The sequence below is a fragment of the Xiphophorus maculatus genome, chromosome 18 (assembly GCF_002775205.1).
Source record: "Xiphophorus maculatus strain JP 163 A chromosome 18, X_maculatus-5.0-male, whole genome shotgun sequence".
NCBI lineage: Eukaryota > Metazoa > Chordata > Actinopteri > Cyprinodontiformes > Poeciliidae > Xiphophorus > Xiphophorus maculatus.
The window spans coordinates 12,015,735-12,037,209 of record NC_036460.1 but is presented as its reverse complement, the minus strand read 5'-3'; the positions used below and the strand labels follow the sequence as shown (position 1 = coordinate 12,037,209).

Below are 21,475 nucleotides of genomic sequence, written 5' to 3'. Positions count from 1 at the left end.
ATAAGTAACAAAATATCCATAATTAAAAGACACCAAAAAAATTGGTTCTTCTCCAGACTATTTGGTACTACTAATTAGTTAACTTTCAATATTCTAGTCAAACCATAATATACATTTTATTCGTAAAAGTGAAATATTACTTTTGTAAAACAAAAGACTTGCATACTCTATGTTCACGTTCACAAAACAGCTCATTAAATTGAAGATTTCATACAAATCTTCAATTATTATACATAATAATTAGAAAATACATTCATAAATCTGACATTTAATTTTCAATAAAGGGGTTTCATAATCAACATCAAAAAAATCTGCAGCATTCCTTTCTTGTCCTTAATATTAATGCAGGTCAAACCTCATCATTGTCTCCATAAAGGCAGATTAACATTTCTAAAAGGAAAGGTGTTATGATAATCAGATTTGATCACTACATCTGTTTGTGACTCAATCCATTTTGAGAGGAAGAAGAATCAAATGCATAAATTGCAGAAGTATTAAAACAACCGTTGAAGTTCAGGAATCCTCTGGAATGGAAGATGAGTGCAATCACGAGTGATCAGCATTTATAGACACAAACCGAGAGACAGAAAATGGTTCACCTGAACGGCATTTAGAGGGTAGCTAATGGAACGTGGCGGGGGCGGTGCAACACGCAGCGTCTTGTGTTTCTTGAGGCGCTCCGCGAGCAGGCTGTAGATGGCACTGTAGTGATCGTATGCATCTGTTTGCAGGGACTGGAATAAACCAATAGGGTCCGAGAATTAACTGTCAGAAATTGGTGCTACAAACTGAGATGTATCAATGTAAGCGAGTTCTGTCCAACCTGAATTGTGCGCTCTCGGTCCAAGCCCGTCTCAGACATGGCCATCAGCACCTGCTCATTGATTAGCTCTATCTCTCTCTCCGTCTTCACCTGCTCACACTCCGCTATCAACTGAAAGGAGAGACGGGCAGCGTGAAGCTAATTAGCTTTCAGAGAAGGATCAAAGGAAACGTTTTTGGGTTACGACAAACATTGTTTAATCATTGGTGATGGTTGTTTATATGATCCAGAAGAAAACACTGAGTGTAATAAGTTTGGTTGTATATTTCATAAAAGGATCTCACCCTGTCAAAGTCTGGGTCTGGGTCTCCTTGTCTCATCCACTTGTTCTTACAGATCTGCTCCATACTCAACCGTCTGCTGGGCTCCAGAACTAACATGTGTCTAATTAAGTACTCACAGTCTGTAATGACACAACCAAACAAACAGAGTCCATCCAACGTGAGACAAGAGAGGCTGAAACCAAAACACACACCAACTCCAGAATTATTGAGTGACTGTTAAACCACCTAGAAGATAAGTCTAAGTGTGGAATTCATTGGTTTTTAGCCTCCCTGAGTCAATAATTTGTATCTTTCACTAAAATTAAGTCATATTGGGAAAGTCTCTGATAGTCTTACATCGGAAAAATTAAAATTTCTGTCAAATTTTCTCTGCAAATGACTCAACCTCAATCAGAACATCTGTGAACGGATATTGGAGTTTATTTATGTCTTGACCCTAGACAACCTGCTTAGAGTTGCCTTTGATTAATAGTATGTAAAACATTGATCAACTTATTTGAGCTGTATTTCCTTGATGATTTTGATGGTGTTTGACAAAATGCAATATTTATTTCTCGTTTCATAATTGGTGACTGTATTCTTTTTTTATGGCGTAAAGCACTTTGAACTTCCTTGTTTCTGAAATGTGTGATGCAGAAGTTTGACTTGACCATTCTCTCACACACGTATGATTTGACCTGCTCCTCAGGTCCTGCTGTTCTGCAGTTTTTAGGAGTTTCCCTGCTGCTGCACACCTGGCTTAAATGAATGGGCAATTAAACAGCTTCTGTAATCATTTGAATCAGCTGTGCTGGAGTGGGGAAATATATAAAACATGAGGACAGAAAACTCTGAGGAGCAGAGCTGGGGAACAATTTTTAGGTGCATCTCTTCTCCAACACACCTGGATCAAATAGCTAAAATCCCTCATCATGTGCCATTCAGCTCTGCAGTGACCTGATAACGAGTCATTTGATTTGTTGTGCGTTTAAAAGTTGCAGGGCAGTAGCTCTTGAGGACTGGACTCCTCTAAACCTTGTAGTTTTAGGCTCATTGTTGTGCTGTGAGCATGAACCTCTGAAGCCATGTGACTCTGTAAGTTCACAGTTCTGTCATATTGCTTTGAATTTTAGATGATAAATTGGAAAGATAGTTAAAGGTTGAGATTATGTTGTGAAACCTAACTCTGCTTGAGGCCTCTGTCATGAGGATGTCGGCATCCACATGGACCTGTTGGGTAACATAAACTCGAATTTGATGTGACAGTTAAGGGGTTAAACCTCTCCACAACTTTTCCCCTGACGTTTCTGCTTTGTCTCCTGGTCTTCATGATGCTGTTTGTTCTCTAAAACTTTTAATGCTTTTGCAGGACAACTGGGTAGATGATGAAGTTATCTGAATTCAATTGAAATTACACTCATCAATTCTACTTCGAGGTACTGAACTCAAGTAGCACCCTATTTGCGTTCAGTAGCTCGAAGTAGGGATTTTATATCGGTGTATTCACAGTTAATGGGACAAACTGAAAAAGCTAGCTTTTTTCATGTTAAATATCTAATCACTTTTCTTTCCATATTTGATTGTGTATCTTAGTTTTTGCCTTTTGTTTTTATTTCTACTTGCTGAAACATTATTTACTTTTAGGACTTGAATAAACCTGGTCCCTGAATCTTAGTTATGCTCTGCTTTATGTTTGTCGAACACAAAAAATGCTATTAAAATACATAGAAGATAATGTGAAAGTTCAAGGGAAATTGAATACTTTGGATGGACGTCGTACATTGTGATGTGCTTTCACTGTTAAAACAAACATTGTATGTGTTTGCTTTTATTTATTTATTTGTTCAGTCCCCAGGTGGAAATACATCCCTACCTGTGGACATGAAGAAGGGGATGCGGAACTTTCCACTGAGGACACGCGCTCGCAAATTTTGGAGAGTGCTGCCATCAAAGGGTAAGGCGCCACACACCAGCACATATAACACCACACCTAAGCTCTGTGCAGGATAAACGCAAAATAAGTATGAGCACAAACAATTGATTCTGGATTTTTACATTAGATTTTAGTTCATGCTCTTACCCATATATCTACTTTGGGTCCATCGTACTCTTTACCCTCAAAAAGCTCTGGAGCAGCATAGGGAGGGCTGCCACACCACGTCTTCAACAGCTGACCTCGGGAAAATAGGTTGCTGAAGCCAAAATCTGATCGCACAGGGAACAATAAAAAATTATAGCACTGTACTGTAAAATAGGAACTTCATAAAAACAGGAAAATTATCCAAAAGAACATGCCAACATGCGCCTGCCAAACAAACCTCTTTACAGAAATGCACAAACCTGCGATTTTAATGTTTAGGTTGTGGTCCAGTAACAGATTCTCAGCTTTCAAGTCTCTGTGGACGATGTTGCGGCAGTGACAGAAGTGGACCGCTGCCACAATCTGCTTAAACTTCTTCCTGGCGTCCTTTTCTGCCATGCGCCCGTGGGCCACCAGGTGGTCTGTGAGAACAAGAAAGAGTTAGGAAATTTTACACCATAAGGACAACTCATTTGTTACCGTTGTGGAAAAAGTAAAACAAATAAATAAAATATGAGAACAGAGTGTTTTAGCTCATGGGCTTTATGCAACAGGGCAGTAACACCCTACTCCAGATCACACAAATCCATGCTCTTTGTTACATGATTATCAACGACTAAGAGAACCTTTCATATAACAAAAAATCTTTACAACAGTTAGTTGCCAAAATCTGTTTATGCTGCTCTACGGCAATCAGGTCTGTGTTACCAGAATGCAAAGAAGGAAATATCTCATCACAGATTTAAAGAAAGGAATTGACACTTTGCATCAATCTAGGAAGGTTACATCACTGTACAATGTACATATTTTTGCATTCTATTTTTGCATAAGTTGCATTCTAATACTTTTAGGCTGTAAAATGTACCGCCAGGAATTAAGAGGGCACAATTTGACCTTTTTGTGTTTATTCAACTTGAGTCAACACTGATTAACTACTACATTTATTAAGAGCTTAGGGGTTTTATTAATATAAAAAATATGTTTAAACCAAACAACTGCATCTTCATGAAAGAAATGCTAAGAATATAAAGAAAAGGAAAATGAAAACAGTGAAGGGAAAGACGATAACAAAACCAATCAACGTTAAGACTGGAAATCCCTTACCGAATATCTCTCCCCCACTGGCGTACTCTGTTACCAGATAGATCATCTTCTCCGTCTCCATCACCTAAAGATACAAACGTATCAGAACTAGAGGGACCGACAGACCGTCTGACAGGCCAACATCCAGTGATGGGCGGTTCACCGGTTACACAACAGTATGAGTAAGCACAGTTTGGCATATAAACAAGAGATTTAAAATAGAAAAAGACCTGCCGTGCACTGTGGTGTTCAATCTGTGTTTGAGACCTCCAGGATCAAGTTTTGAGGGAAAAACACTAGAAGGTTTTTAAACGTCTTTGAGGTTTTGGAGGTGAAATATAGCAGCGATGACAAAGTTCACTGATTAAACCTCAGCTGTGTTACGTTTGGGGCAGCTGGGGTTCTCCTGCCAGAACACAGGTCTGAGCTGTAAGATGGTAGCCGAGTGTGTTTGGAGCTGTGTGTACCTGATAGAGGCGGATGATGTGGGGGTGCTTCAGCAACTTCATGATTTGCACCTCTCTGAAGATCTTTTTCAGGTTTTCGTCATCCAGCTGGGTCTTATCCACAATTTTTATAGCCACCTGGGGAAACGGACAAGACGGAGATGGAGGGATGAAGAGTGAGGAGGAATTTACCACACAGTACACCTACCTTATTCTGAAATGCTTTAGTTGAGTTCACATGTTTACATACACAGGCAAAACCTAACTATTTTTGACAGTATACGAATAATTCAAACTATCTTTTAGTTTAGTGGTTGAGTGAAGCCACAGTATGAATATTTTTAAGCCATATTGACAAACTATCAAAATGAACCTCAAGTTAAAACACAACCTACTTCTTAATACTGTGTATTTAAACCTTTAGTATAATTTCTGATAACAAGCTGTATTCGTGTTACCAGGAGTTTGCAACTTGTGGCTCCAGGAAATCTTTTTTTTATTTTTTATCTGTAACAAATTTTTTTTAATTATAAAGACAATAATAAGTGTGTCAAGAAGTTCTTCGGTATGGCTTCGTGCAGTATCTGCACAGATTAACTACAATGGAAGCGCATAAATGCTAAAAGGTTTTTAAAATACTAACAATTTAAATAATTTTTACTTTCAAACTAGGAGTTATATTTTTAAGTGGGCTACTTTTTATTTTCCACAGTAATGGGGGGGGAAAAAACTCACTCCGCTGATCTTGTTGGACAAAATGAAGACTTTTTTTTATTTTCATTTTGCTGTGAAATTTGTAAATGGAAATTAATTTTTAATTTTAGTTTACTACCAAATGTAATTTTGGTATGTGTTTGCTTACATAATGTTTCTGTGGCTCTAGACAAATTTCATTTGGCAGAAGCAGAAGTGGCTCTTTCAATTGAAAAGGTTGCTAACCCCTGGTTTAGACCAAGCTCCCCGAGCCATTGTAGCTCATAAATCCCCAGACAATAAGCAAACCACCTCTGGGTTTTACAGGCGCTTTCCATCATTCACCTTTTGGACTTCCCTCCAAATGTAGCATTGATGGTTGTGGTCACATAGTGTCAATTTTGGTCTCAAGTGTTTAGACTTGCCTCTATGAACGGCATTTTTTTTTTTTCAGTGCATCGGCTAAAGTTATTTCTGGGGTATTCTGCATCCTGAACAACTTTTCTGGCAGCTGTGGCTGAAAGTTTTATAAACCTACCTGGTTTTACTTTCAAACAAGCCAACCTGACCTTGGCTTGGTTTCAACATGATCCCTCTTTTTCCACTTCTTAATTCACATTTGAAAACAACTGATTATCTTTTCCTCCATTGTAAACTTGAACTACTTTCTCTTGCAGATGCTTTGTAATTTTTTCTTGCTTGGTTCTTAAACAATCAGTGCGGAATTGAATGATACGTGCAGGGATCTGTCTAGGGCCCTGAAATGCAGACTTCTGATTCACACACACAACTAATTACAACCCAAAACATCAAAGTTCAATAAACCTTTGGAAAGTTTATATAATATTCACCTTTTCTGAATAGAAAAAACAAACAAAAAACTGTCAAACACTTAGAACAGCCAGGGTATGTAAACTTATGAGCACCACTTTAGATTCATATCTAATCGTTTTAAAACATCAAAACACATCTCTGTTGCCTGTGTATTACAACCCAGATAAAACAATCAGGAGGAGTGCGAGTCGTTGTTCACCAACATGAAGACGTGTTATGCATTAGCACAAGACCCGTTGCCTGCCACTGATTGGGTGAACAAGAACTGAGGAGATAACTGGCCTAAGTGTAAAGGTTTTCTCTGAGAGCCAGCCAATGGCACGACCTTTGCCTGCGAACACAACTGTTGCGTAACCGCTGAGCACTGGACAATAGCTCCAGCAGGGTGAACGGTGATGGTGTGTGACAGGAGCTTTGCTCTGCCACTTAGGAATGGGTGGATGACTTTAATGACTTAATCAAGCAGGGGTAATGGGGATGCCCCAAAACACAAGCTTCTGCCAAGAATAGATGGGCGAGGACAGAAAAACATGAAAAGCATGCAGTATTTACACACTCACACACCCTCATCCCTTCTAGTTCTGCTTGGTGCCACACCAAGGCCTCCATTTCCAAAGAAAAAAAAAACATGAAGAAGATGAGGCCATGTGGGGACCGTCAAGGCCAACTTCCCATGGAGACAGGAAGGGGAAGTGAGGAAGAGTGATCAGGGGGCTCCTGAGAGAGAACAGAACAGTAACAGTGACATTACCCCGGCTCATTGTGCAAGTTTCCCTTCAAGGGTATTGTACAAATTGTGGAAAACATCTGCCCCAGTGGAGAGAATGTCTTCTGCACACGTAGCTTTGTCCAAACAACAATGTCTGGGTTTTGATTGGTTTGTTTCACAGCGAGACTGGATCCTGTTCTGATTATCTGCTCAGAAAATGAACAGGAATCGCAGAAAAATTAAAAATATGGTCAGACGTTTGCCTGTCTGTATCCTGGACATGAAAGTCACTAATTATGGGCTTTCAATATGTTAATTAAATTCTCCTCTCCAGGAAAAATATTTTAACAATTCCAATCATTTTAAAACAAGAAATGACTAAATAATGTTGTCCTTCATCTTCAGTATTCCACCCTCTTCATGCAATTCATCACGGCTACAAGAACCAAAACCAAATCCTTGGCATGATGCTACCAACATGCTTGATAACAATTACATTGTTCTTGTTCTAAAATCTTCACCTTGACACATCCAAAGGTACTTCTTGTCACTGTGGCAAAAAAAAGGTATTTGGTTGTTCATTATTCATTCAAATTGCCAAATTCATTTAAACTATTTCCTTTCATCTGCAGGTGACAAATTGAGTCAGGTGGTCAAAACAAGGGCAAAACTGGAAGCATAATGATTCCAAACACAAAAAACTGGTTTAGAAGACTTTCTACAGGATTTCCCTGATCCCTGATCTCCATCCTGACAAAATACAGAGTATCTTAAAAAAATGGGGCTGTGCCAGAAAACCAGCCAATTGAAAATAACTATAATTGAAAGCACAATATAAGAGCTTCAAATCAGTCTATCAATATCTATTGATTAGTTTTTTGTTTTAAATATCAAAAATACTTCCAAACTGGTGATGTAACCTTTCTCTTTTATCCTCAATTTCCTCTTGAACTGTTTTTCTCCACCTCAATCTTTTTTATTTTTAAGCATTTATGGGGCACATTCACAAAATGTGAAACTGTTCCCATACTCAGATGTACTTTGTGTATTCTATGAAATGTGCAGATCTTGTGTGAACTGTCGGTGGACAGTTGATATTTTATAATCAAGCATACAACATTTATCATGACAAATTCCTTAATTTCCCACAATACAAAAGGTTACTAGCAAGTTTGAGCTAGTTGGGCGCCTCGTCCAGTTTCTTCTCCATCAGGGCTGCCACTCCACACCTGTCGCTACTGCACAGAGTGGCAGTCACAATATGCATCTTTACCATTGGTTACATTGACTCTCAATATTATCAGTTCGGTGATGCATACAAAACTGCTCGATGCGAACATTATTTCCTGCCAAGCAGTTTCCCCTGCGAGTCGGTGCATGGAGTATGCGAGATTGTAAAAACTGACCTCTGTGCTGATGTGTATGATGGACCGCATTGGGTACATGTGGACCTCCAAGGACTGATGTATCCCAGAGTATGTAGGTGCGCACTCAACAAGTTGTTGCTAGGTAACCAAATGTAGTTAGCTAGTTAGCTAGTTAGTTAGCTAGTTAGCTAGTTAGTTAGTCCCAACAGCCTTACTGAGCTGGGCTGTGACAGGTTGTGCAGCTGCAGTTTTTCCTCAGTATACATCCCCAGAATGTCATGCGGTTCTGGATCAGAGTCCAGATAGAATGAGTCCAACATTTGTTCAGGATGCAGAAAAAACAAGAAATAACTTTAGCTGACATATCGGGGGAGAGAAAAGCAGCTCATAGAGATACCAACTATCTGTGTTTCTACTAGAAAATAATATTCAGACACATGGATCAAACAAACACTCAAGCACGCATCTTCACACACATGCATGATGTGCCTCTTCTGAATGGTATGAGACATTGTAAAAACACAAAAAATCCAAATCAGGTAAATTACGGTTGTATATCTAGAGGGAAAAACAACACAAAGTGAGAGGAAAATGAAGTGAGCTACACCTGACGTAATCCACAAACAGGTCAGTCCCGCGTAGCGATGGAAGACTCTAGGACATCTCCTGTCTGTTCAGTTCTGAGTAAATAATATGCTATGACACTCTATCCAAATAACTAGTTGCCATGGCGATCTGATGCGCAGGACTGACTGTGACGTATGTTGTCTTTGCTGCTTGCCACAGAATAAAAGCTACCAGCAACTTTCAAGTTCATCTATTCACTATTTAAAGACAGCATTGAGCAAACGTTGGTGTGCAAATACTGCAACATATTGCTGGTACCAGCAGCAACCGTCCAACACGTTGGCTCATCTACAGAAGAGTTATTGATTGACAGCATGGGGAAATAAAGTTAGATAGAGAAGAAAACACTTCAGCTTCCTCGCCTGTGAATAATCTCAGGGAACTGAGTAACTAAAGAACTGGCATGTTTCACAGCTACATTTTTGCAGCCTGATGCTATTGTGTGGAGGGTAGGATTTTAACATGATTTATGTTTTAAAGCTGAAGCATAATATTATTTCCTGCTGAAACAGCGATTCCTAAATTTCAAGCGTTGTCTGAAAGACAATAAGTTTCAGTTGTGTGGAGACTGATCATCCACAAAACACAAACATGACAGAAACCAGGCTGTAGTTTTGCATCCACAAAACTTAAGATGAGACATTGAATACCTGCTAATACTCTGAGCAACAATTTAAGAGAAAGTCTTAAACCATTTTTGAAAATTAAAAGCCTCATATTGGCTTTAAATATGCATAACAACAACTTCAGACCATCCATGAGGTTCCAACACATTTTATAGGTAAATCCTCTATTTGCAGAGACCTGAAACCTTAACCTTGGTTTTAAAATATAAAATACATACATGTAATACAAGAGATCAATTTCTACAGAAGTTAGGCTTTAAATGTGGAATTTGGAAAAGCAAAAACTGACAGGAAGAAAGGAAAGACAGATGGGATAGAAAAGAAGGGTACAGGGAAGCAAGAAAATAAGGCACAAAAAAGAGAGTGATGCAAAAATGGTAGGATGCAAAAGGGAAGGGACAGAAAAAAAAGAAATGAATAAGGAACAGAGAACAGGCAAGGAAACAGACAAGGAAAGAAGGAAACAAGAAAGTAGGGATAAAAGTAACAAAAGGAACAGGGACAAAGAAGAGAGGACACACAAAGGAAAAAAGAGAGGCCAGAAAAAGTCAGAAGTGGGAGAAAAAAGGACAAGAAGCAAGGGAGGGTAAGACATGAGGACAGAAGGAAGAAAAGAATAAGGGTGGCAGGAAGGACAGAAGGGGGGGAAAGGACTGACAGAATAAATTATGAGCCCTAGGTCAGTCTGAATCCCAAAAGTTGAGTTTCAATTTTTAGCCATACAGTAAATGGCTGTATGCTGGCATTCAGATGGCCAGTACTAGATTCTATTACTGTAGTATTTCTTCTAGCTAGAATATGTGCATACCATAATGTTCGTTAATTTGTTATTTCCCACTCCAGGTTTGTTTGCTCAATATGCCGGAGAAGGAAGTCCAGCCAGATCAAGTTTTGCTGACTAAGTTTTTTAGACTCAATTAGTATACAAAATAAATAATTTGCATAATATCCACAATTACAAAGCAACATGCATGCTGTACTATAAGTTTAAATAACAACAAAAAAAACTATAAAATGAAATGAACTGCTGTTTGATAGCTTTACACATAGAGGAGTGTCTATTCTTAAGGAAGTACTCCTCATTTGTTGACAGATGATGATGATAAGTGGACTTGTAATACAAAAATTGGCAGTACCAGATAATAAAGCCCGTAATAAAATGTCAAAATTTATCATGTCCCTATTGGAGTTGTTCCTCTTTTTAGTAAAACGTGGTGCATCTCTTCTCGACACTGAAAGATTGTGAGTTGTAGCTAAGAAAGAATGGATCGTGTCCATGTCATGTTTTTATGAAGTAATTTTTATTGAAATACCGCTAAGTTAGACTGCAGGTAGCTTACAAGAGAAGACAGGGTGACCAACAACAGAATAGAGGCCAGTAGGGCTGGGATTACTGGGAGCTTGTCAGCAGCTTAGAAGCAGGTTAATGACACGCAGCAGCACTTGCATGTCCTTCTACAAGAACATAGTAAACAAATTGTGCTGTATCAACACACTCTGACGCATTTATCTCTGGATGAGACAATAATAACAACACTAGCTCTTCCTTTGTTTACAAAAACCACTTCTCTCTAATCTACAGCAGCTGCAGACTGGATCTGGTATATGACCTATGACTTGCTTTTCTTTTCTAAGAAACTATTTACATAGTAAAGTTACTTTTTCCAAATTATGCAACACCTAGTGACTTCTCTAAATATTAGCAGTCTGTCCCTTGACAAATGTCATATGTTGAATCAACTGTAGGAAGTTTGATTTATAGTCTGTGTGAACCATCGTACCTGTCAAAGCCTCAGTAATATACGAGTCCGTCCTTTTGGTAAACAGTTTCTGGGCCACACATTCTATCCTGTTACTTCTTGTAACTGACGATTTAACATTCCCACTCGCCATTTGTCACTCGGTGTCTTCTGACACATATCATTTGGACAATTCAACACTCTCAACTTCACCCTGGAGAAAGTGTTGAAAAATGTGTGACCTTATCTTCATTTCAAGTGACTTTTTAGATACGCAACGAGTGTGTCTCCGGTTCATTAGCACAATAATAGATTAGGGGTGTAGGAAGTAAAATATTACTAATGACCTATTACAGCTTAATGAAAGCATGCGATGATGTTCAATATACGTCACATACATTTGAGATTGATCAATTGGTTTTGATCCCCAAAACCAATTGAGGGTGCACATAAAATTTTACTCTTAAACAATATTAAACAGGGCTGCAACTAACAATTACTTTAGTAATTGATTATTCTATCAATTATTTTGATGATTAATTGAATTTTAAAAATGGCAAATTTATTATTTAACCATTTATGGCTTTTTTTATATTAGATAATGCAAATAAATAATATTTCATTTTTTTAAAATATAAAAACCAACATTTCATTGCCTAAAATGGAAGACTATAGTGGTGTATGCTTGATCATTTGTATCAAAGAATGTGTCTGCAGCTAAAAAATAAAAATACTTCTAATATCAACATCTGAAAAGCAAGGCCCTTTTTGCTTGACCTTTTTACAAAATTTGATCCAGTTGAGGCTGAAACGATACCACTTGAGGAGTTCTGGAAAGAACAGATTCACTGACAAATCTTAAATGGAAAATGTATATGATTTTGTAAAGTTTTGGCTTAACTACTGGTGAGTATTTTTTTTCCCCAGCAAATTGCCTTTTTTGAGTGTGAACACTAGTCAACCATTAATCGATTAATAAGTTCACAATTATTTCAAGACTCGATTAATCGCGGTTAATCTTTCAGCCCTACATACAAACAAGCTTTGATATTTTCCAAATTATTTTACCATGAATGTGTACTTGTAAACATGTATTGTTCCAAAAGTACTCGTACAACTTGAACTTCTTCCTGTTTTTGCATCATTACAATCAAAAACTTGAGTCTATTTCATTAGGATTTAATACTGATATTTTATCACTTAAGCAGAAAATGATAAAAATCTGAAAATGGTGGGATGCATTTCTATTCCACCCCCTCTACTCTGAAATCCTCCTATCCAGCGCCAGAGTAACCAACTGCCTTCAGAGGTCACATGATGAGTAAACAAAGTCCACACAGGTGTAACTATATCTTACTGAAACCCATCTGCCAATGTAAACTGACAGACCAGTTGAGGAGTGCATTATTCAGAGGTTTCATATTTAAAACATGGCCAGCTCATTCTGAAGGAGCAGAAGAACCTGTAAACAGGACAATTATCAGGTGTATAATCAACAAAACTTGGATTTTATGAAGCAGTGGCAAACAGAGGGGCATTCTGTGGTGTAGCAGTACAGTAGATGCCCCATATATAGAGCCTATGGTCCTCGATGCGACCGTCCTCCGTTTGACACCCGACTTTGTTGAATGTCACCCCCCATTCTCTCCAGTCACTGTCAATTATACAAAAAAAGTGGCAAGATAACCAAGACATTGTTGAAAAAACGTTCTAGGAAGTCCTGTTTAAAAGTTAACACAAGGTATGTAGAGAATGTGGCAAAAATATGGAAAAAGTGCTCTGGTCAGATTAGACCTGAACTTTACCCATTAGCCCACATGATGGAAAACTTCCACCACACATCACCTTTAACACATTATTCCCATGGTGAACTCAGATGATGACATCATCATGTAGTGGGGATGAGTTAGCAGCAACAGAGAAGTTGGTTAGAGTTGATGGGAATAACCCAGTCGAACTCCAACCCTAAATACAACTGAAAATCCACAGCTAAACCTAAAAACTGGTGTTCACAGATGCTCTCAATCCAAATTGCCTGCTTGAGGTATTATCCAAGGAACAACAGGCAGACATCTCAGTCTGTACCTGTAGGCAAGTGCAGAATACGTCCACCTGTAACAGTGAAAGCCGGTTCTAAAAAGCATTGAGAAGGAGCTGAATATAAATGCATGCTACACCTTTTTGCTGCTTATTTACAGCAAGTTTCCTTCACTTCACAATTATTTAATACTTCTATCACACAGAATCCCAATTAAGTATATTAAAAGTTGTTGTTGCGACATAACAAAACTGTTGAAAACATTCAGGAGGTATAAATACTTTTGTCAAGACCCTGTATGGGCAACAAAGCCTTCGAGTCCTCTTTGGGACTTTGAAAACAGTCATCCGTGACTCAACTTGTTACTCTGAGCATATAGTTTGTGCCAGGGAGCTAGGAAAGTGCATTTTGCACACTCATCTACGTTCACACACTGTGGTAAGGCGATATAATGGATGAGGTTAACCTTCATCAACATAAGACACAGATTACAACGCCCTGAGAAGGTGTAATGCTCAGGCTTGACCTGTACCGGCGAGTGATGGGGTTTGACTCATACACACGCTCACAAGCACCCTTCCCAGTTGTGACTCTCCACAGGAGGACTCTTAGCTGACCGTATGAGACTAAAACTGGAGCTTTTATGTGTGGAAAGTATTTTTCTACACAACAAAAGATCAAGCAGGTGGTAAGGTCATGTCAGGTGAATACAAACAGCAAAAGAAAAATTGCACCATGGGAAGCACGAGGGTTGATGTGATCAATGAGTCAAAGTCCTTATAGGGATTCAGCTTGTGTGTTTCACATGGTGAGAATGACTCAGATGAGTGTTTCAAAGTGAAAGTAGAAGGCAGACCAATGTACTTTCAATAGACTGGACAACATACATTCTGATTTGCTAGTTTTGTTGCCCAACAGGCATAGCTGGTTACCAGAATAAAGCTGTACCACGATTTTCAAGAAGTTGTGGTTTCCAAACCACTGAATCTGTTTCTATGGCTTAAGTGTTCACAATGAAATGCTGGAGGTTTCTAATACTGTACGGAGCATAAAGGTAATACTTTTCCCATGCCTACAAGGAAGAGAAATACAGCCAACAGAAGCAGCTTTGTCGTCCATTGTTTTGTTTGTAAATGTCATTTGCGTATCACATCAACTGGTGTACCAGAAACACCTGAATACAAAGGTTCCAGCCGGAACAAATAATTTGATTAACTGTGTTAAAATTTTTATTGTGTTAAAATCTATCTAATTACTTCATCAAAATTAACATGGTGAAGTTCCAGCTGTAGAATTAATGCGTAATAAACTGTGTGGTGTTTAGCCAAATAGAATAGAAGGTTATATGCGTTTTTATAGGGGGCCTCAAATATTCCAGGATTTCAGCTACTCTTGGGCTGATGTGGTTCCTAACTCCCATGAATACCAAGAGGTTTAATGCATTGTTAAGCACTGTGAAAACATTAGAGAGCTCAATTTTATCATGCATTTCTATATTTATTTAGCATTTTGAAGTTTTTCACATCCATGCCTCCAGGACATCTGCACTGGTTGATGAAACCTTGAAGTTTCATCAAGGTTTCTACTAAGTAGAAACCTTTCTACTTAGAAGAAAGGTTTCATCAAACCTTTCTACTAAGGAGATCTATTCAGGCCACTTCTTTTATGAATAATTTGTGTTACATAATGTTCTATAAGAGAGAGAAAAATATGCTGTCTCATTACTACTTTGTCTTCAATCTCCACCAGTGACTTTTAGTTGTGGTAAGATCTGGATTTTAAGCCTTTTCGTCTTCCAGTCTGTTGCACATTTGCGTCTGCTTAAGACTATTATCCTGTTGTATTAAGCAGTTTTGGTCAAGGTTCAGTTTGATCTGTTGATCTGTAGAACCTCACTGTTGTATATTTAATGTATCTTAATTCCTATAACAGCAGAAAGAGTAGAGTAAGTGAGTCTATTTCCTCTGCAGGGCTTTTGTCGCACACCTGCTGTATATTTCATTTCTTTGACATGCAATCTGCTGTACACTTGGGGTTACCCTGTGAGGCAGATGAATCCTCACAAGATCAAGATCAGAGAGCTGAGTCACAGCAATCAGCATGCTGGCTCTGAGGAGCTAGCTCTCTCTATACCGACATTCAACAATGGAGGCTAGATAAAATAAAAAAATACTCATGTGGGCGCTTAAACCATCACTTATATCAGAGAGGGGGCCTTTCTTTATTAAAAGGAGGCATTGTTAGATTATTTCAAACATGTCATAAAATCAATACAACAAACAATGTTCTATTGAATACGCATAACTACATTCAATAGCAATTATATATGCTTTGTACACAGAATATATACTTAGGTTATTCCTTAGATAAACAAGAGATACTGACAGTTGGTTTAATTTAGTCAGCCTGCTTGTAGCTAAGTAAGTTAATATGAGTCAGATTTTTTGTGACTTAAAATAAACTTGTAGCAGCTGTCTTTAAGCCAGCTGACCTGAAGTGCACATAGACAAATGGGGAAAGGCTGAAGCTGAATTGCTTAATACTCCATAACAATGGAGGACACTATGGCATCTCATTAATGACTTTTAACCATAGGAGTAGTATGATGCACAATGTTTCAGTATAAAAGCATGACTTTTTAACACCTTATATCAATAACAGGCCTCTGCCGAGTTCACTATTTAAAAAATGTAAATACTACTTGAGGAATTTCACCTTTTATCTTCACTAAGTTAGTACTGTAATAACACTGATTGCCCTTGTATTTTTTCTCATGACTAAGAAGACAAGTGAGACGTGAATGTTTTTCTATAAAAATCTGTACAACACACACACGTGCATATAACTGCTGACATGAGTTCTACCATCTTGACAAAGCCTACTAAACTCATGTCAGAAACTGAGACACTTCTGTCTTCTTGTGACCCCGAGGGACTGCAGAAACTGAGATGCAGCGGACAAGGACAAGGCGATATGTCAAGCAGAAACCCAACATTTGTCATATTACTCACTCAAATGAAATCGCGTTTGGCCATGTGCAAGTAAGTGCGTGTCTTTGAGAACCAGAGAAGAGTTGCTGTTTATGAGCCTCCTGTGAGTGTGTCAGAGGGAGGGAGTGATGTTATTACTCAGTGTGCTCTGCCTGTTACCCACTGCTTACCATCCTGTCTGTCCTCTTCCTCTTGCCTTTCCCTTTCTCGCCCAAAACACTTAGGAGGAAGAGGGAAAATACGGGAAGCGTAAGGGAGGACAACAAGGGGAAAGGTCTACCTTCCCTACCACCACACGGGTCAGGACGTGTCAAACAGTCCCACTGACCACACACGAGTCCGAGCAGTCGCTTTGATCTGCAAGGTAGGAAAACAGATGATAGAAAAACGAGCTCAGCCAATGGCAAGCAACTTCCATTCAAAATTGTTGGCTAAAGTCAATCACACCCACTATCACGACTGAAACCATGGCAACCGCAAAGACTTCAATGGAGAGACATTTCTCCGACAAGGAGCCTTGACAACACACATTTCACCTTTAAATCCAAGAAGCTCTGGATGAGTTTCAGCCAATGTAAACTGACTTTAACCTGCCAGAAGGCTCCTTATGGAATCAAATACACATTCACAAACACTGAGCAGTCTGCTGCATTAATTTTTACTGAGCATGTTCCTTTACTTAGAAGATTAAGCCATGTTATTTATTGCAAAGGGAAATCTGAGACGTTTTGGTTCCATCAGAGAGTGTAAGCACTGACCCTTTACCTAGAGGCCAGCCAAGACAATATAGCTGCAAAGGTCAGAGCTGCAACGAATGGAGATTAAAGGTTTTGTGGGATCTGATGCTATCAACTCTGAATTTAAAAAAAGCCAGAAGGCGGCATTAGAAAGAAAATGCTAATATTATTTCAACTAATGTGACATCTTAATAATAATAAGAGTGAAACAAATCCAGCTTTCTCATTTTTATCTCAAATCCACCTTTACATCAAGTGACACTACATTCACTGTGATTTTAAATTAGGAACTGTTAATGATGACTCTCTTTCCTTCATTTGACATCAACTCCAATTAGGTTCATAAACATTTCCATTTGAGGAAAAATATGACAGATAATCAGATAATAATATGACAGCATCATGAGTTATATTCTGATTAGAAAGACAAAATTATTCTTTCGGAGCTTCAAAGGGAACCAGAAGTCAAAGCAATCAGTTACCTTCAAAAGCTTGTTAGTGATCAACTAATTTGAATGGTTCATGCTGATATATATCTACAGTAAAGCATGTGAGCCTCCAGGATTATAGAGTTTGGAAAAAACTCTGGGATGCACCGTTTATGGAAGAAAACTAGGAACAGGCCAGTAGGAGATTTTAATTGCATAATAACCAAGAGTAAAAATACCTGAGTTGTACAATATTTATGGACAATTGTAAAATAAGAACCAATCACTGGGTCTTAAACAGAAACATGATGTTCTCTCCAACTGCTGCTAAAGCAACAAAACATATTCCTTATTACAGTGTTAGATTTATTCATTAGTATTTTAATTTTGTCTTCTCTTGTCAGCTCAAAGGCAGCATGTAGCAACAGGTGGGGGAGGGAGAACACAGCACTACTGGTAAAACCTCTGGTAAAACTACTGTCATCCCAGTATCTTCATGGGAAATCCAGTTAACTCAAGAAATTTTGTTGGCAGAAACAAAATTCATGTTAAAATGTATCTATTTTAGTTTTGATGCTAGATAAGAAATAGAAAAAAACAAAAATCTTGATATTTATAGAATCAATATGTAACCATTGGAAAATGACAGCAACCGTATCAACACTGTAAACACATCAGCTTCTCAGCATTTCAACCTACAGAATTTTCTAAGCCGGTTCAAAACGTGACTTCACCACAAGCCTGTGGCTTAAAAAAACTCCCCCAAAAACCCAGACTCATTATCTATACATCGGTGAACTGAAGATGGGAGAACCATTGTCATTTTAACATTTACCGACTGTTAATCTAAGCTCCGTTTTCTGTTTGCATTTTTAAAAAAATCCTAACACATGCCCTCTGATACACATTTAGAAACTGTTAAAAAAAAGTGAAACGATCTTAAAGCTCAATATTTCTTTGTCTTCAGAAGTGCAATCCACTTTTTGACCTGTTCAAACTGCTCAAACTCTACTATCATTTAGATCTCTGCTAAAAACTCATCGCTTTTCTCTGACCTATAACTGACTGTACATAAGATGCTTAACAGTTACTTTTAATCTTACCTTTGTATTGCATTTACATGTTTTACTCTTTTTATTCTATTGACCGTTTAATAATTGTGGATGTAACTGCAAAGAACTTTGATCAACGGATGTTTTTGAACAAGTTATAGAAATAAATTTGACATTAACTTGAGTCAATTACCGTATCAGCCATGTATTTCTAGATTTAAAGGGTCTGAAGGCTAAAAATAAGTTGTCATCAAACCGTTCCAATAATACTTTAAGCAGCTGACTGAAGGATGACTACACGAGCAGATAGCCTGATTGATTAATCAAATTGTTAAACTTTTGTTACTCTGTAGAGAGTAGTACTGCAAAAATAGATTATATTCTCTCATTTGGAATCAAAATAAACCATCATAATATATAACATTATTATTATCATCATTATAACTTTAATATCATGTAATATTTTAGCAGGAGTAGGAAGAATTGTTGCTTTCCTGCTTTAAGATGAAATAATAAAATAATATTAGACATTTTAGATTAAAAGTGCATGTATTCTACTGTGAAATGATGACATTTTATACTAAATATTTTTCATACCCTAAGAATACGTTACTGACTCATAACTGGTTACAAAAATAAAATCAAAAATATTCACATGGCTATTCTGATTACCATGCTGATAATGATTTTAAAAGGATAATTTTACTGACTTGTAACAATTTAAAAAAGAAATCTTCTTAAGTTGGCAGACAACTATGTTCAAGGATCAGCTGAGCTCAAAAATGTCAATTTAAATGAGATCACATGTAGGCGCTGCACAGCTTTATCTGTCCTGACAATTTTAAAACTCTTGTTTTGACTTCACTTCAGTACCTTATCTTCATCTGGATGAGATCAACTTTCACTATTACAATGGTAGTTTTCAGACACTTTGTGTCAGATTTGTGTCGTCTTAGAAGGCAAGTTGAAAAACCAACTGTATCCGTTTGAGATTAATTACTGTACTTTTTTAAAAATAGATTTACCTAAAAAAATGTAAGGAAGCAGGAAAAAGGAGGGCCTCTAAGCTTTCAAGCATAAACATAGGGTCCTCCTCGGTGTGACTGCACTGCAGGATATTATCCACCTCCATCCAACAGCGGAGAAGAGCTACTAGGCTATTTTTGACGAGTCAGCATTTAGAAACCCTAGGCCATAAAATAAGGCTCCATCTCATCTCATGACTGATCATCAGATCCATATTCATGATATCCACAGGCACGTAAAAGCACACTCATTCTTCTGATATTCATGAGAAACTCGGGACGCAGAAACCCCTGTGCGTGTTCATGTAAATCCTGAGCTGACTGGCTCCGTCTGTGGCACCCATCAACAAACAAGGCCCCTCTTTCATTCTGTCAGTGTCATTTTGTCCTCCGCCTGTCATAGATCCACACAGACGGCACACATCAAGGCAGGCAAGAACAGAACACGTCACCGCTGTCACTGGATTGCTCTTACGGGATTTTGAGAACCCTTCTGGCACACCTACTACGCTTTAAATTATACCGCAGTCGTATCAAATCCAGGTCTGTCAAACGGCGTCTTTTTTTCCACTTTTAAGAGTCGCTTCACGGCTCACTGGTCCAGGTTTATTTTGGCCTCACGAAACTGAACTGAAGGCTCTCAGCTGTGTCGTGGAAAACATCCAAATGACCCGTGTCAGCCCGTCTGTGTGTATATGAACAAGGAACATCGAAGTATAGGTACGAACTCAGCGGCAGGAACACACCTTTATTTATTCCATCTGAGTAAAAGCCTCCACATTGCTTAAATAAAAGAAAGACACAAAAGATACCTCAACTGTTCCCATGTGCTTGACTGGTAATGAAGCAGTGAAGCACATGGTCAACCATGTCCCCTGTAATGGTCAGCCATTATAGGGGACGTACACACTGATCAAAAGAATCTTTTATAAGCAAGCGGAACGCATGCTAGCATACTATTTTCGTTTATTTGCTTGTCTTATATAATCTTTTCACATCATTCAATGAAAAAGGGAAAAAAATCAAGAATACAGACAACTCTGAGCATTCTCTACATCAGTTTATTACAACAACAGAGTGTCTTATTCAGAAGCTACTTCAGATCTGCAGTAATACAGACTACTGCAGAACATCATCCCTGCACACATCCATCAGCATCTGCAACAATTGTTTGAAGAAACAAACTTGAGTTACAACATTTAATTTCCCTTTTGGATAAGTATCCTCTCACTGCTATGCTGATGATTCCCAACGTTTTCTAAATGTAAACACTGTGGATCATTAAAGTCGAATTCTACAGAAATAAATCCTGGCTGTTCACTGATGAGGAACCTGAGCCTCTTTTTTGTGCTGCCCATAGATTGTCACTCATTATTACTGAAAACCTATGGTAGTTTCTACAGACTGCTGACTTTTACCGTTTGATTCACACATAAAAATGTCAAATAAACTGAGAGCTATTAACCAATATCAACATGCCTTAACTTAATGGAAAGATTAATGTAGTTCTTTACTTGTCTGATTGACATTTCCCTGGGTCAACTGCAACTTTTCCAAATTGCAGCTGGTGAGCTTTTGACAAGATCCTACAAGCTGTCAACTCTCTGCACTGGTTCCCTGTACAAGACAGAATAGAATCTGAGGTTCCAGTTTAAACTTTTAAAGCACTGCATGGTCATGCAGCATCAAACATTTCAGGTTTTGGCCAGTTAGTCACCACCAGGACCTGGAGATAATATATTTGGGGCATGTTATCAAAGATAAAGAGTAAAGGGCACAGAGTTGTAGTCCCAAAATTCATTCCACCTACATTCTAAGATTTAATGATCTTGTTCAAGAAGCAGAACGAACCTGTTCACTCAGGCCTCTTGTAGTTTACGCTTTGGTATTTCAGATTTTGTTTTGTTTTGTTTAT

The 21,475-nt window shown here is 38.2% G+C and overlaps 1 protein-coding gene across 3 annotated transcripts in view; it reads right to left on the bottom strand.

Moving 5' to 3' along the window:
- The window catches only part of sik3 (SIK family kinase 3), a 41,605-nt gene that overhangs the window by 18,117 nt on the left and 2,013 nt on the right, over positions 1-21,475 (bottom strand). For all 3 annotated transcript variants that reach the window (XM_023351172.1, XM_005804540.3, XM_023351173.1), the window contains exons 2-9: positions 4,717-4,833; positions 4,271-4,334; positions 3,427-3,588; positions 3,167-3,291; positions 2,960-3,083; positions 1,108-1,226; positions 824-934; positions 600-734 (exon numbers count right to left, since the gene is read on the bottom strand). In XM_023351172.1, the coding sequence (XP_023206940.1) occupies positions 600-734; positions 824-934; positions 1,108-1,226; positions 2,960-3,083; positions 3,167-3,291; positions 3,427-3,588; positions 4,271-4,334; positions 4,717-4,833 (957 nt within the window). The remainder of the gene's footprint in view (positions 1-599; positions 735-823; positions 935-1,107; positions 1,227-2,959; positions 3,084-3,166; positions 3,292-3,426; positions 3,589-4,270; positions 4,335-4,716; positions 4,834-21,475) is intronic.